The sequence below is a fragment of the Aethalodelphis obliquidens genome, unplaced genomic scaffold (assembly GCF_003676395.1).
Source record: "Aethalodelphis obliquidens isolate GAN/ISIS:26980383/991018 unplaced genomic scaffold, ASM367639v1 scaffold25, whole genome shotgun sequence".
NCBI classification, from domain to species: domain Eukaryota; kingdom Metazoa; phylum Chordata; class Mammalia; order Artiodactyla; family Delphinidae; genus Aethalodelphis; species Aethalodelphis obliquidens.
In genome coordinates this window covers 9,478,020-9,493,532 of record NW_020837969.1, presented here as the reverse complement: position 1 = coordinate 9,493,532, position 15,513 = coordinate 9,478,020, and the positions used below count along the sequence as shown (strand labels likewise).

The following is a 15,513-nucleotide window of genomic DNA, read 5'->3' as shown; positions in this document are numbered from 1 at the left end:
TCTAGCTGCATTGAGCGGGGGCTGCTCTTCGCTGCGGTGCGCGGGCTTCTCATTGCGGTGGCTTCTCTTGTTGCGGGGCACGGGCTGTAGGCGCACGGGCTTCAGTAGCTGTGGCATGCAGGCTCAGTAGTTGTGGCTCGCAGGCTCTAGAGTGCAGAGTCAGTAGTTGTGGCACACGGGCTTAGTTGCTCCGCGGCATGTGGGATCTTCCCGAACCAGGGATGGAACCCGTGTATCTGCATTGGCAGGCGGATTCTTAACCACTGTGCCACCAGGGAAGTCTCTGGTTATTTTTAAGAAACTGCAGAAATGGGGGAATCTCTGAAAACAGAGTAGAGGTAACCTGTTTATAAGAGACATTTATGAATACATTTATGAGGGAACACTCCCTTTGTAAGGGTGTCCTTTCTCTTCCAGGAAGAGAAAGATGGCTAAACCTCTAGCAACTTATCAATGGAGAAGAAAAAAGGCCTCAGTCTGCACAGCAACTGTAAGCCTGTCTCCTCTGCTTTGCTGCTCACCTCCCCTGACTGCCCCCAGCTTCTGGCTCTTCAGCTGGGGTGGTGTTTAAGGTGGTGGCTTGGGCCATGCTGGGGAGTTAATCAGGTTCCCTGGGAATCTCCCCTGTATGCAGCAGGCATACATGTTATTAACTTCTGATTTTCCACTGTTAATCTGCCTTTTTTTACAGGGGGTCTCAGCCAAGAACCTAGCAAAGCAGGGTCCCCTACAAACATCTGTAGGAGAGGTAAAAATCTCAGTTCAGCATATGAATTTTCCCCAGTCCTTAAGAATGCACGACTTTGCATCTTCTCTGCCACCACCAGTCGGAGTGCACTTTTCGTTCTGGGCTCTCAGTGTTCTCTTTGGGTTCTTTCGCATATGAATTTTCCCCAGTCCTTAAGAATGCACGACTTTGCATCTTCTCCGCCACCACCAGTCAGAGCTCACTTTTCGCTCTGGGTTCCCAGTGTTCTCTTCGGGTTCTTTCGCAGATTTCATATGTTCCTTTCTGACTCTGGATAGAGAGTCAAGTGGAGTCACGTGCACAGGAGCAGTTTAGTTATCAGTAAACCTGTGTTAGCGTCAAGGCCTGGGTCGGAGCTCATGGATGGGATTCCTTTAACTAGTAAGGCTTCAGAATCCGAGCCCTCAGACCCTGCTCGGTTCTCTTCCCAATGACAATGTGAAAGTTCACCTGAGCTCAGGAATCCTAGAGAAAAGTTGAGGTGAGGAAACCCACCCCCTTCCCTAAGTCCTCTGTGTTTCAGGAAATGACTTAGTGCAAAGGACCACCTCCCCCAGGACTGAGACAAGAGTCAAGGTGCCCTTTGGTTACCTGTGACCGGACCTGACAAAATCCTCCAAATTCCCATGCTTTCCCTTTCACAGGTCCTCAGCAGTCAACTGGAACAAAACTCTTATAAACCAAACTTCAGTAACGCTTTTCTTCCCCCTAAACGTTGGCCCACCCTCAGGCTGGGCCACAGACAGGTTGGCCTCAGGGAAAGACCTGCTTTCACCCACATCCCCTCATGGCCCTCCTGGTCACCGCAGCCCCGACCCCCAGCTTCTTCTAGCTTTGTTTACTGCTCTCCATGAAGGAAAAGCCTTTTCCTAACCCTCGAGATGCTTGCTGATCTTATGGCTGTAGCCTTGTTCTCTCTATGGCAATAGACCTCTTCCCCTCTTGCAATAAATAATCTTCCCCAATGAAAGTCTCTTCTTACTAAATCTGAATTTGTTTTGCATTTGACACCAGTTATAGGAGCCTTTGGTGCTTCAGCCTCAGGTGGGAGAGAAGCCTCTCTGAGCAGCAGTGGAGAATCAGTCGTTTTAAGTTGGGACAGGGAGGGGGCAGTTCACACACAGAGGTACCAGGAAGGACTGGATCCCAGAGGAGAATGCACCCACCGGCCGGGGCTTTCTGGCTGAAATGGGGTGGGGCTGGAGGCTGGAGGAGGGATGCGGTGGGAGCACAGGCAGAAGGAAGGGTCCGTGAGGGTCTGCAGAATGAGAGGCAATGAAAGCTGCCACAGGCTCAGGGCCCAGATGCTGAGACAGAGACCGATGGATGGACCCGTGGTCCCTCACTTGTGCGGGAGACGAGACAGCTGTTGACTCCATCAGGCCTGCTGAGTCCTTGTGTAGGTAATGGAAAGAGCTACATCCGTGTTTGCTTAATAAACCTTGGGGTATTTTGAGAACAAGCAGATGCAGGGGAAAACTCTAAAAACAGGGCACAGGGTCCCCTTTTGTAGAGGAAATTTACATTTACGAAGAAAATGTACATTTGCTGGGCTTTCTCTCCTCTTTAAATCAGCACAAGCCTGACTCAGCAACCCTTGTGAACCACACATTTCCTGCTTTTCTCCCCATTGCCACCTCCCCTTCCTAGAAGCCCTAAACGCTTCTCCTTTGTTTTAGCCTCAGATGGTACCTAAACCCGAGTCCTAACCATTCCTTTGAGTGACTCACGTCTGGGTTCTTCCAGGTGTCTGTGTGTCCGAGTGATGGGCATGTTAATGAACTTGCGCTTGTTCTCCTCTTGCTAGTCTGTCTCTGGCCGGTCCCATCACCCCCACTGGAGAATCTCAGACGACACAAAGAACTGCCGACTCGGCCGATCGTGTCACCAGGAGGGTGTTAAAGGCAGATGCCTGCGGGTGGGCAGGAGAAGCGAGGAAGAGGGGGAGACGCTGGGAGAGCTGGGGTAGACCCTTCCTCCCAGAGGTTTCTTACAAAGTGGGAGCTGAAGGAAGATGCAGGTCATTAAAATTAAATATAAACAGGTGTGTGTGTGAGGGACAGAGGAATTTGAGTATATTTGAAACACTAATGAGAAAGATCTGGTAGAGAAGTAGCAGCTGCAAATGCAATAAAGGGAAGACGATTCCTGTCTTGACAGCCCTGACAGCGTAGAAAGAAACATTCTAGAGCCTAGAGCCCGGGAGGGGCTGCCTGGAAGCAGGGGGAGCATTCTCTTGTCTCCAAAAGGAGGACGAGCAGGGTTGCAGGCAGACCTCCGCGCTGGCCTGGGGGAAGCTGTCTCCCTTCCGCTGTGCGTGTGAGCCTTTCCAGGAGGAAGTGAGACCCTTGGCTGAGACGAAGGGGGATCGACGTGAGACAGAATGAAAGACACAGACGGACCTAGAGAAATCCTGGCAAGGTCTCCTGCTGCACTCCTCAACCTGTACCACCCTCTCTTTTTTCTCCTACCTGGATTCCTATTTTAAGAGACCCAAATTCTGGAAACGTAAATTTATATTTTAAGTAACAACTGAAGTAACAAGGTCTAAGAGTTCAACACAAAATGCCATCCTCTTTCAGTAATAAAATATTAAATCTCTATTTTTCCAGGGTAGCCTATGAAATTAAAGAAATCAAGTGATTTTGCTGTGTTAAAAAAAGACTCCACTTTTGACATTTTCAACTTCATTTGAATTAACAACATTCAAGAAAAGGCCAGCTGAATTACTGTGTTGGAAATGAAAACTTTGAACTTTTTCACATGTCAAAAATGCTTTGGTAATGGTAGATTCAAACTTTTGTTAGAGACCTCTATTTTGATGGTTTAAAAACACGTAAGGTTCATTCTCATTTTTTTTTCTGGCATAATTTAAACATGACTTGAATAGTACATAGAACCATTACTTTGAGCTGAGACAAGGCTTAAGGGCACGAGAGACACGGTCAGACCCACTTCCACTGTGAACGGACTCCCTGCACCATAGTCCTGATGGGAAATACCGACACGTGGCCAAGAGGACATGGTGACAGGTGAGAAGGCTACCTGGTGATGGGGCCAAGGGGCTTGAAGGTGGTGATGGTGGCCGTTGGGGGTAGAGACAAGGGACTTCAGGTGAAGCAGTGACAGTGCATGGCTGACCCGGCTCCTTGTGTCTGCGTCCTGACTTGTGTGTACAACAGCCAAGACTCCACTCCACTCCCAGTCAGAAAACTGTGCCCAACTAGAAATGACTCCAGCCGTACAAGCCTTTAACCGGCTAGGGAGGTTTACCCTTACAATTTACCTGTAAGAAGCATCCCTAGATGTGTTCTGACTCCTTACCTTGGTAAGTGAGTTTAAATCCCTGCCGGTTCTGCGAGTGGTCGCTGTAAAAGTGGATGAGTGTTTCATGAGTTGTGCTCAGCAAGGGCGCAGGCAGGTCGGGGCCACTGAACTGCCCCATCATCGGGCTGGTGTGGAAAGGTCCGTTTTGAATTTCAAGGTAGTCATGATTAGCTTCGGTAGAAAAATTCAGAAATTGAATATGTGCACCTATGAAAAAATATGCAAAATCGATGGAAGTTAATATCAAATTTTATGATAATGTTTACCAATAGGGATTAAAATTGTATCAGTTTCCCCAAACAGCACCTCTCCAGGAGGCCGAGTGGAGCACACACTTTGTGAATTACAACGATCCTTGGTTCAGTTTCACCTCAGCTACGTACTAGCTGTGTGACCTTTGTCCATGTAGTAAATGCCCCTAAGTCAACTTATTTGTGAAATACGGGTGTTACCAGCATTGCATCACAGAGACAAGCAGGTATAATTCTTAGAATGGTGACTTACATCCATACATATGGCAGGGATTTTGTCCAGCTGCTATTATAATCATTACAACCAGAAACACAAGGTTGTAATCGTATGTCAAATCATCCTTAATTTGTGGCTTTATCAAGGAAGAAGCCAATACAGATCTAACAAAATCCAACAATCTTTAAAGTGGCTTTTAAATGGAAGGGCATACCACTGCACAAGAAACTTCTTAGTTTGGTAAGCGATTGTTTCAATTGTGTAGTGCCTGCAAAACAAATTACTGGTGTTTGCAAGAAACCCACTCGGATCAACCCCACTCTAGCTCTCACAATTCAATCTAACAGCCTGGCACAGGGCAAGATACCAAGACGGTCTGAAGGACCCATATTGCTAGCATCATACTCATCTGTGTCTCAGATAAACTACAGTGATAACTTAGAAGAAAATCAAAATCAAAATAATTTAGTTATTTGCATTGTGGTATTGTTGAAAATTTAATTGACTATTGTGTCTGAAATATTTTAATTCACTTTCAAGTTTATTTAGAATGCCAAAGACATTAGCTTTTGCACAAATCCAGGCAATTAAGTTAGATTTGTAAAACCTAAACTGAGAATACCAGCAGCTATTGTAGATCATTCTCTCAACATATGAGGAAAGCTTTACTTTGTGTTATTCTTCTCCTGTTCTTGAGAGATAAAAAGAGCTTTATTTTTTTCTTTTTCATCTAATATGTTTGACATGTTTCCTAGGTTTTAGGAAATTAAAGATATTAAAATTATCATATTAAAGATCATGTTAACATGGGTTACCTTACTTAAGTGTAAATACCTAGAGAATTTAAAGTAACATATCTACTTAGTATTGATGGAAAACGCAGGTATCAAAAGCCTGAATTCAGTAAAAAAAAAAAAAAAAAAGAAGAAGAAGAAAAGCTCATGCGAAGAGTAATAGGGAAGAACAACCTAAAGGTACTCAATAAAGGTTAAAATCATCCAAGAAACACAATTTTATCAATTATGAAGAAAACCTTGTGAGGAGGAACAAAAGAGTAAATAATGGCCTTTCTGGCTGGGCAGAGTGTAAGGCCACCTATCACTCTTGGGGTTCAGTTTATCAGGTAATCACTGTTATGACCATCATTTCACAGGTGAGCAAACTAAGGCTCAGAAAGGCTGGGTGTTATGTCCTATGTACCACAGGGAGAGGCAGAGTTGGATGGACACCAACTCCAACTGACAGAGCCCTCATGTTCTCTGGTTTAGCATGAAAATGTGCTAGTCAAAAGCTAATGATATCACCATGTTAAAAATATTACAATTTTTTTGGAGAAAATAATTTTGCGTTAAAATTGTTCAACCTAGTTTGATAGAGAAGATTGGAAGAAGTAGAATGTGGAATACTTCACGAAGAGACCGAGAGAGTGAAAAGCAGAAGAAAGACTTACAATGAAACATCTTTAACAAGGCAACCAAACTTTGGAATCCTTTTTGGAAGGAGTAATTCAATTTGTAACATATGGTCCAAACATATGTACTGGCGACACATGAGCAGCCAGAAAAGGAACAGCCCAGCCTGTGGCCGTCCTGCCCATTCTAATACTAGGCACAACAGACGACCAACATGGAACAAACCTATAAATTTAAAACATTTCTGCAAATATTAAAAAGTGTTGAAGAGACATCAGTGAGCTAATTCATTTTCTCCTAAATCCCAGTAAATACGTTTGGTCAAAGAAATTTGGAAGCAAGAAAAGAAGAAAGAGAGAGAGAAGGATTGAGAGAGATAAAGATAGAGAAAAAGAAAGAGAGAGAGAGACAGGGAGAAAGCAAAGAAGGAAGGAAAGCAGGCAGGGCTAGTGGTCCCCAGCCCTTCAATTCTGACCTGTCTCCTGTGATAGTTGAACCACTTCCTGAGTCACGCAACAGTATCTGATCTATTCCCTCACCCACTGCTGAATTAAATACAGTTCTCTTTTGTGGCCTGGTCCACAAGTCTGATAAGAAAAAGAGGGTTTTTTAGCTAATTAATAAACTATACTAATGGATTTCTTTTTTTTTGGTGGCTACATCAAGGCCACGGAACCCCTGTGGTCTACAGAGTTTCGTAAACACCCGTCACATTCTTCACCAGGAGGAAGAACACAGAAGCTGACACAATAATAATCAAAAACGAATGTTGAATTACTAACATTTCTATTTACGTCCTAAAAGTACCAGACAGGATGTGAAACTAGGGCAAGATTAGAACACTTAAAAAACGTATCCTGCTTTTTTAGGTATAAAATCAAATAGCAGGGAAATGGCTTAAAATAGGCTCATTTCAGATAAGCATATGCAGACATCAGATGTATTCATCCAGAGACTCATTTTGAAATTCACAGAATGACCCAGTCAAGAAAGAAATGAGAGACAGCAAGCAGATCAAGGGGCAAAAAAAAGGAAGGCTGGCCAATATCTCTAAAGCAAAGGAAATGGTGACTGTGGCCTTTTACTGATTCGGAATTAAACTTGAAATGGAATTATGACAATTATAATTTTATGAAAAAAATTAGCATATTAAGCAGGATAAAGTATCCAGCCACATATCAAACTACCTAATACATATCAGGAAATAGAACCAAGCCCAGCTCTAATCTGGTTTAGAATGGAATTTTTAGCTATCTAATTTTCAGCAAATTGTGTCCAGTTTGACATCATGAAGCCAAAATGAAGGGATTAAAGTAAGCGTTAACCTATTCTTTTCTTATCTCACAGAATACCAAAAATGTGTCATTGCAACAAGAAAACCAGTGTGAATGCCCATCTTGGGTGGAATTTACACCGACTGTCATTACACACTGAAAATTACGTGTCAGTAAAAGGCACCTGAAGAAAAAATTTTGACTTTGGATTTTGACAAAACTTTGAATAGTAACCTGACCATGGTTTCAGAGTTAAACTCTCGTCTCTTAGTTGATAGAACCTGTGAATAGTAAAGTGCTCTATTTTATATCTTCTGTGCATAATAAATACTTTTAGAATTCCGTGGATAGTCTAAAGAGTCTTTTACATCCTCCTTAGACTTCTAGATGGTTTAAAGGCATGGCCAATTTGGACCTCATGGTGTGCGGTATAAGTGCAGTGGGTTTTAAATATAAAAGCAGTTATACTCCAATAAAGATGTTTAAAAAAAAGTAATGGTAAAGTAGAAAAACTTGATTTCATTTCTGTTAACTATGCCTTTAGAAATTTTCAAGAAAATAGAGACAGAAGTTCTGTGGTGATTGAGCTCATGCCAAAGCCACACAAAACAGCAACCCAAATTTGTGGAAAGGAAGGAAAACAACATAGAAATCATTAGAGCATTTGGCTTAGAAACTAAAAGCAGTTAACAGTTAGGCAATGCCTTCTCCATACCAGGCGTTTGCATTACCTCCGAACGGCTGTCGGAGAATGATATTTTATTGTATTCGTTTTAAAGATAAGGGACAAAGGTTCAAAAACATGTTGATAACTTGGGCAAATTCATACCATCAGTCACTGACAGAACTAGGATTCCTACTCAGCTAACCTCAGAGCTCAAAGGCATGAGGAGCCACCATGTACACTGCCCACTCCTTAGACAAAGTCCCTTGACTGCAGGCCCTCACAGAGGCTGGATGCAGGAAATAGCTGCTGGGGGGGATGAGTAATTAGCAAGGGGAGATCAAGGTGGCTTTCACGTGATGCCAGAGCAACCAATCATTCTGTCTATTTAATTAAGCTATTGACTGGTCCATGCATGTGGGACGGAAGAAGGATTAATCAGAAGAATTATCTGACGGAGCTGGTAGCTGCTTAACGAATGGGTCGGATATCTATGAGGTGGTCCCATGCATATTCAGTTGTATGGAAAGATCCAAACACAGCAATAAAATCCTCCATGAGTGAAAGGCATCTAACCTATTTTTTTTCAAGAAAAGGCACTGATGTCTCATATTCTGGATAGGTGTGTTTTTCAGGGTGGCTGGGGGAATTACAGTCACCGGTACAGTAATTACTAGTACAATAATCCTTAACACCCTGAGCAACCCAAACCCAAACTGACAATCCAGGAAACGGGAATGTACATGCCTCTTCCCTAAATTTAAATGTATAATTTCATGTTTAGAAGTATATTTATAGATTATAAAATTTATCACAGACAAACCTGGTGTGGTACTTAAATTTAATCTGTAGCAAATTATTCCGAAGCATAACTACGTCTATTCTAACACGCTAGGGACAGTCATACTATTTTGCATGTAGTTAGGATTTAAGACATAAGGTTTCTTTTTGCTTATTCTTCAAGATGCTTTTTAAAGCCCAATACTAGGCAATATCACAGATTTTAAAGACAAATAATTTTAATTGTAACATTTCATAAACATTTTTAAAATTTTGACCTTTCTTCAAATAAATTTTTTTTAGGTTCATAGATCATGATCATGAGGTCAGACAATCTAACTGTTCTTTTCTTCTTTTCCTGAGTTACTGTCTTGCATATTGGTTTATCAGTGAGTGAGCAACATACGGAAATATGCCAACAATAGCCGCCTCAAATCACAGAACAGTAAAGTTGGGAAAATAAATTAATAAAATGTGTATATCCATTCATGAGTAAAATGCTTCTGATGAGGTTTGAAAGAAAAGTGGGAACTATTCGCAGCAACAATTTAAAGACCAGCTAGCTTTTTGCTGCTGTTGTTTACGACATGCCAAGCCCCGTACTAAATTTCTCGCCCGAGTTGTTTTGGTGAATCCTCATGTAACCCTGTGTGGTTATTTCCTTTTTAGAGGTGAGGAAGACGAGGTCCCTGGAGGTTCACTCAGTGCAGTAGCCTGAGTGAACTATCATTACTCGTCTTATAAGCTTGTGACCCTCAAGATGCTCAGACCCTGTTGGAACCTCCTGGGTCACCTACAACTCCGATCCTGACACCTGACTCCAAACACTGAACCAACCATGTCCAGATCTTCAGATCCCCAGGGTGAGAAAACAGACCAGCCTTTGAGGATAGCTGAGCCAATGTTGGTTAAAGGCAAAGGCTTCTGTTCCGTCTACCACAGAGCACAATTATGGCCTCTATGTTCAGAGAGTTCAGGATTTAAAAAACAAAACTAAAAAACCTGGAAGAAATAGAGCGCCTCTGTGATCCTTCTGTGAACTGTCTCCCCTTTTTTATCCCCACACTCTGGTGGCCCCTTCAGGAACTCAGTGGACATGAACCTCACATGTGTTCTCCCCGGGGGGGGTGGGTCCCTTCCATGCTCCCCCTTGCCCTGGTGGCCTCACGCCCGCCGCCCTCTTGGCGGCTCTCAGCTGAGCAGGTGGACCCTCCCTTTCCTGCTGCCCTCCCAGCACAGATTCTCAAGGCAAGAGCTTTGAAAACTTAAAAAATATAATCCTCTTCTAGGGCAACGATTTCCACTTATGCTTATGTTCATTCATCACTCAACTAACATTCATAAGTACTCAATTACTCTGAGACATTCTGGGACATTCTGTGAATATCTAATTTGGCACCGCTATCATACTGTGTACTTTTGAGAAAATCACAGGTGGGGAAAACCCAAATTAATGAACTAAAATATAAGGACATCATGAGGCAGACAAGGAAAGGCATGATAGGGAATCAAAATTTCACACAGACTGTGAATTTCTGAAGCAGGCCAGAATGGGATTTTACTGTACATAACAATTAAAATTAGGAACTATTTAAGGTAGGTAACCTGCAAGTTCATAACTAAATATGATAAAAAGCCATTTTCATAAACCTAAATCAATGCAAGTTATAACAACAAAAGTTTATAGAACAATACTAGAATGAGTTATAACCTGAGAAAAACCTTAAAAATTGTTCAAAAGAAACTACCACCATTACTGAATTCCAGTGATACATTATAAAAGACCGTGTTATAAAGAGATTGATAATTGAATTAGGGACGCTACATTCTGCACGTCATGTGCCTCTACTGTTCATCATTCAACTAATTTAATTTGCCTTGAAAAGTCTTGCACGGCTGAACTGATTTTTCAAGTAACTTTCTGTTCTCAAAGTTATTCTGCCAAAGATTTATTTAAATCTGTAAGCCACTTTCAATTAAAGACACACATAGGTCAACAGAATAGGCCCATTTTTCACTCAGCCTAATTCTTTCCAAGATAAAAATTAAAAAGTTGAATTTTGAGGAATGAAAAAGTGTCTCACTCACCGTAGCCAGTAGGCAAGGCGATCTTCCAGGTGCAGTCCAGGTTGCTGGGGTAGGTGCCCGGGAACCCTGGGCTCAGGATCACGCCCCCCATGCTGCTCAAGGTCCCCCCGCAGGTCGCTGTTGGCCGGACAAGGGGAGTTAGTGCTGTGTGTCATCGTTTTCCAGCAAGGACAATTCCCTCCCCCCACTCTATGGGACCACGCTACCTAGAAGCAAGTCTTCAGAAACGAATTTGCACCTCATTTCAGCACATACATAACGCGATGCCCTTTAGTTATTTATGGGTCTAGTTCTCCCTCCTGAGTTTCCACTGCTTAAGGACAAAGACAGGTCTTCAGTTTATCTGCTTCTGGTCCACAGAAGCTCCCAGTAAAGCTTGGTCAATTTAATGCATTTTGGTCAGGCATCCGATTGACTTTCAGGTTCTGAGTTGTCATCAATACTCACAGCTTTAAGTCAGGACAACTATCATTGTTCTGGGAGAGAGAGAAGGGGGTCTCAATGTTGGGTGCACCTCCTGTCAAACAAGGATGATAACCTAATTCCTTGAGTACTTAGTTATCACGGTATGTGATCGCATTCTTTTGTTCATCTCAAAAGACAAGAACCATTGGATGGGTGTACAAACAGAGCCCCCAAAAGCTGTGTATCAATCTTTTTTCCTTTGCGATATTTAAAAACCTCCATCAATGGGCTTCTCTTATTTTACATCTGTCCAATGATCCCAGCAAGATTTTCAGTATAACCCTCAAGTCTCAGCCTTCTTCCAGGGGCTCATCTGTCCACCATCATTCAGTAGCCTGACTCCTGCCTCCTGCTGGGAAAACCCCTCCATGCCAGGCCTTTTCTTATGGTTAAACAGCATATTCAAAGCGTTTTTGGTACAATGGTATGGCTAAAGAACAAGGTGCTTATTTTTATAAAAGAGCCAGGTATCTTGGGGTTTTAACTGGGTTTATATATCTTATTTTATACAGATTCCTGATATTTTGGTAAGAATATATGGGATTTTTACTCCAGGGCACAGGCCATGTCCCGCTGGAGGGATCACATGATGCAAGGAATGCCAGCTTGGTGCAGGGCCCTGGCAAACGGCTTGGCCACCCTGAGGCATGTCATGAAGTTCAATTTAGTTAATACTGGTTAAGCTCTGGGAACGATGCTTGACACTCAGTAACTTGTGGAGAAGTGTTTTGCTGTAAATTGTCTTCCTTAGTACTATTATTAAAAAAAATCAGGACTTGAGATTTCCAAGAACTTATTAGTAAAATACTATCTCTTCATGGATTTCTAGTCCTAAAATCCCCCAGCTTGGATTAATCTAAAGCTAACAGTTAAGAAAACTTTCAATCTCTCAAATAAGTCTTTGAAATTTATTGTGGGATGTTTGTGAGTTTTCCAATGAAAAAACTTCCTCTATACCTTGTAAGGAATTAGGAGCAAGCAAGTGTTATGGAAGTTGATGCATCTTTGACATCTGCTAATATTTGAAACATGTAAAATAAAAGATACAATTAATTATATTTGGCTAATATAAGTAAACTATTCAAATAAAACATTTCCTCACATAATACAGAGTGTCAACAATGACATATCATTTGATTGAATACCCACTGTGAGTTGATTTTATTTCAAAGCTTAAAATATTTAAATTCCCACGTTTAAGGGAAAGCTCTTCATTTAAAAATAAATAGGGAGACGGATGTTCTATGCCTGAATCCCAGTCCCAGTGAGTCCCTCCACAAGGGCGGCTGCCTTGACATCAAATACTTTTTGATATAAAATACTGTGCCTCCAACTTCACATCACTTATCGGTACTTCTCAATTTTGTTTCTGGAAATGTGATTTTCCTGTGGCTAAAGGTGTACACAGAACCCTTCTCAGACTCTCAGACCAGCTACGTTCATTCTTGCCATGAATGAATCCACTGGCTTCTGATACGCATGTGCTGTGCCTTTAGTGCCTCGAGCTAGCAGTCTTGCGTCTAATCCCTGTTGGTTGGTTCAGAGATGCTGGAAAAGCTGAGGAACCACATCCAGGGGGAGAAGATGCTTGTCCAATCCAATAACAGCATTATTATGTTATCATCATGTAATAAATGTTTGAAAGGAATTTAAAAGTGCATCTTTGAAGCTCAGAAGTGGCTCAAGGAGATCACCATGATGTTACTGATAATCTGCACAGAGGCCCAGTGACGGAAGGCATGTCCATACCAATGCAAAGGGGAGATGGGTAGTTCCAACGACGAACAGTCCCTGGCATACAGGAGATGTGGGAACGGCCCTGTTCAAGAGAAAATGAAATAAAACTCACATAACTGAACATAGAGTATTTAAGGCTTAAATGTTTGTGAGAACATCTGTACTTTCTTTGGTTTTCCCTTTTTGATTTAATTACAAATGCAAAGAAATCAGAACTCATGAAATCTACTAATGTGTGTTAATGAATCTCATATTTGGAATTAAAATAGAAAAAAAAATCCATAATCACTGTGTTTCTTGTCACTGAAATCAAAATCTTGTGATGTCCCCTTCAACGGACTTTATTTCTGCCAGGATGCTTCCCTAATGCTTACAATGTTGAACTGAACTGGTCAAAGTAAGTCTTTTTTTTAATCATCAAAAGTTACAGCTTTTGGTCTGAGAGGCTGAAAATGATTAGGAAATACTAGGTATTGATCTGAAGGGTGACATGTCAAAGGTAAGTAATCTGCTCATACAAAGGTTAACTTTCATGGTTGCCTACGGTTCAAGTGCAATTCACATGACCTTTACGGTTCAGCAAAGAACTGGGTCAGTTCTTCCTTTATTGGAGAAAAAGGGAGACTTAATATTCATTTTATTATCAGACAGCCTCACAGCTGTCAAATTAACGTGTCTGCGATGAAATTAATCCTCATCATTCAAGGTCTCTTTATCCTCTAAATATATAAAGTTTTCAACTTTCAACCTTCAAAAAATCTGTCCTATTATTACTCTTTTAAAAATTAAACAGCAGCAGGTTAAATTCTCAGTGTTTCGTGCTAAAATCTCTTTTAAGATGAAAGAGAAGGTAGTGAACAGGCACCTCTGTGTGCAGACTATTCAGTTTTACTTTTTTCCTTATTGTGACTTGGTGGTTTTATGTGCCATGAATACTTATCTTGTGAATTTCCATTTGCCAAACAAAATTGGCATAGAGGCAGTTGAAAAACAAATCTTTAATTCATGTTAAATAATCCCAGCCACATTGGGAACGCATCAAACAAGAATTTGCACTAAGGCAGTTATCAATGACAAACCGATTCCCCAAGCTTAGGAAGGTTTCATACTCAATTCATGTGCCACAAAACTCATTTTCTCCTACTACCTAATATTCTTAAAAGTTGTTACAGTAAAGGAAGACTACACTTATTCTTAAAGAAGACATGCAGGATAATGCTTTTCCTGCCAAATTTCATGCTCTGTATCTCCTCATTCTCTGACCTATTACGTTATCTTTAATAAATTTCTTTCTGAATTTTGGACAAAGTACAAAAGCCTTTAAAGGTATTTATGGAAGACTACCAATAAAATGGTCATTTATTACCAATCTAGGTCACATTCTGCTATTGATTTCAGCAAAGACATTTCATATTAGTGATTCCAGCTGAAATTTTTATAATGGATCCAAAACAACACAGGAATCTGTGTATTTATTTACTAGCTTCAAATGGGAATTTTCGTTTTTCATCTTTGAAAAGAAAAGTAAAACAAATCTAGAGAGAAGGAAATCATTAATCATTCAGATATCTGGGACTGACATTTGATGTGTCCTGTCTCTGCCACTTTATGCCTGAATCTCACTAGGCAGATGCACTTATAGACATTTGTACATAAACCATAAAAGGAACAATTCTTTTCATGAATAATATGTAATTTATGCATGCTGTCATTCCAAATATACTAATGCGTTACCAAAATTCCCAGTTGTTAGCAACTTTTTAAAAAGTCCAGAATCCTTTTTAACTCATGTGAATGAGAGACAGTCACAGCTTGTAAATTCAATGCTTGAAACTGTTATAAAGAAAAAAAAATCTTAGTTTGCATTTGAAAACAAGAGCTAAGTGGCCTGACTGGACTCTACAGATGTGTGTCTGCAGGCTTTTATCTCTAAGCAGCATATTAAACAATTCATTGTAAGAAATGTCTTTACTAAATAACCCTTTCTAGTTTCTTCTCTGAGGGCTATAGAAGTCTTCCTTATAAAAGGATGCTGACAGTAAATGCAAAGTGCTGTCATAAACGTGTAGAAAGATGAACACACGTGAGTGAGAGAAAGTGTTAACGTGTGGGGATCTGGGAGAGGAGAGAGACAACATGATATTTACGTGGTTTAAGTCTATTTATAAAGAAGTAAAAAAAACCCAAAAAGCATAAAAATGGCTTGTCAGTATAGAGTAAGGTATTCCTCTAAATGAAACCCCTGGGATGTGACTTCTAATTCTTTCTGCTGTAACACGTGAAACAGGAAGTTTCTGTTCTTAAAGAATCAGTTAAAACGGCCTTGACGTGCTTGGTTAAAAGCTTGTTTCCATGGATGAAGGTTTGGCAAAGCTTTTTCAGTAACTCCTGTTCTACTTTCCAAGTCTCTGCCCATGTTTTTGCAGAGTCAAAGCAATTACTGTGATACCCACCAAGATCTATGAACGCAGGTTGTAGGTTGTTTTGATGAAGGTGGCTTTATATGCCGATGTTTGTTTATAATAATAGCTATACTGGCTTTCGTTTGCT

The 15,513-nt window shown here is 41.1% G+C and overlaps 1 protein-coding gene across 1 annotated transcript in view; it reads right to left on the bottom strand.

Moving 5' to 3' along the window:
- CSMD1 (CUB and Sushi multiple domains 1) overlaps positions 1 to 15,513 on the bottom strand; it is a 1,488,158-nt gene that overhangs the window by 137,780 nt on the left and 1,334,865 nt on the right. Inside the window, exons 40-42 of the mRNA XM_027123007.1 lie at positions 12,976 to 13,045; positions 10,762 to 10,878; positions 4,073 to 4,282 (exon numbers count right to left, since the gene is read on the bottom strand). Of these exons, the coding sequence (XP_026978808.1) occupies positions 4,073 to 4,282; positions 10,762 to 10,878; positions 12,976 to 13,045 (397 nt within the window). The remainder of the gene's footprint in view (positions 1 to 4,072; positions 4,283 to 10,761; positions 10,879 to 12,975; positions 13,046 to 15,513) is intronic.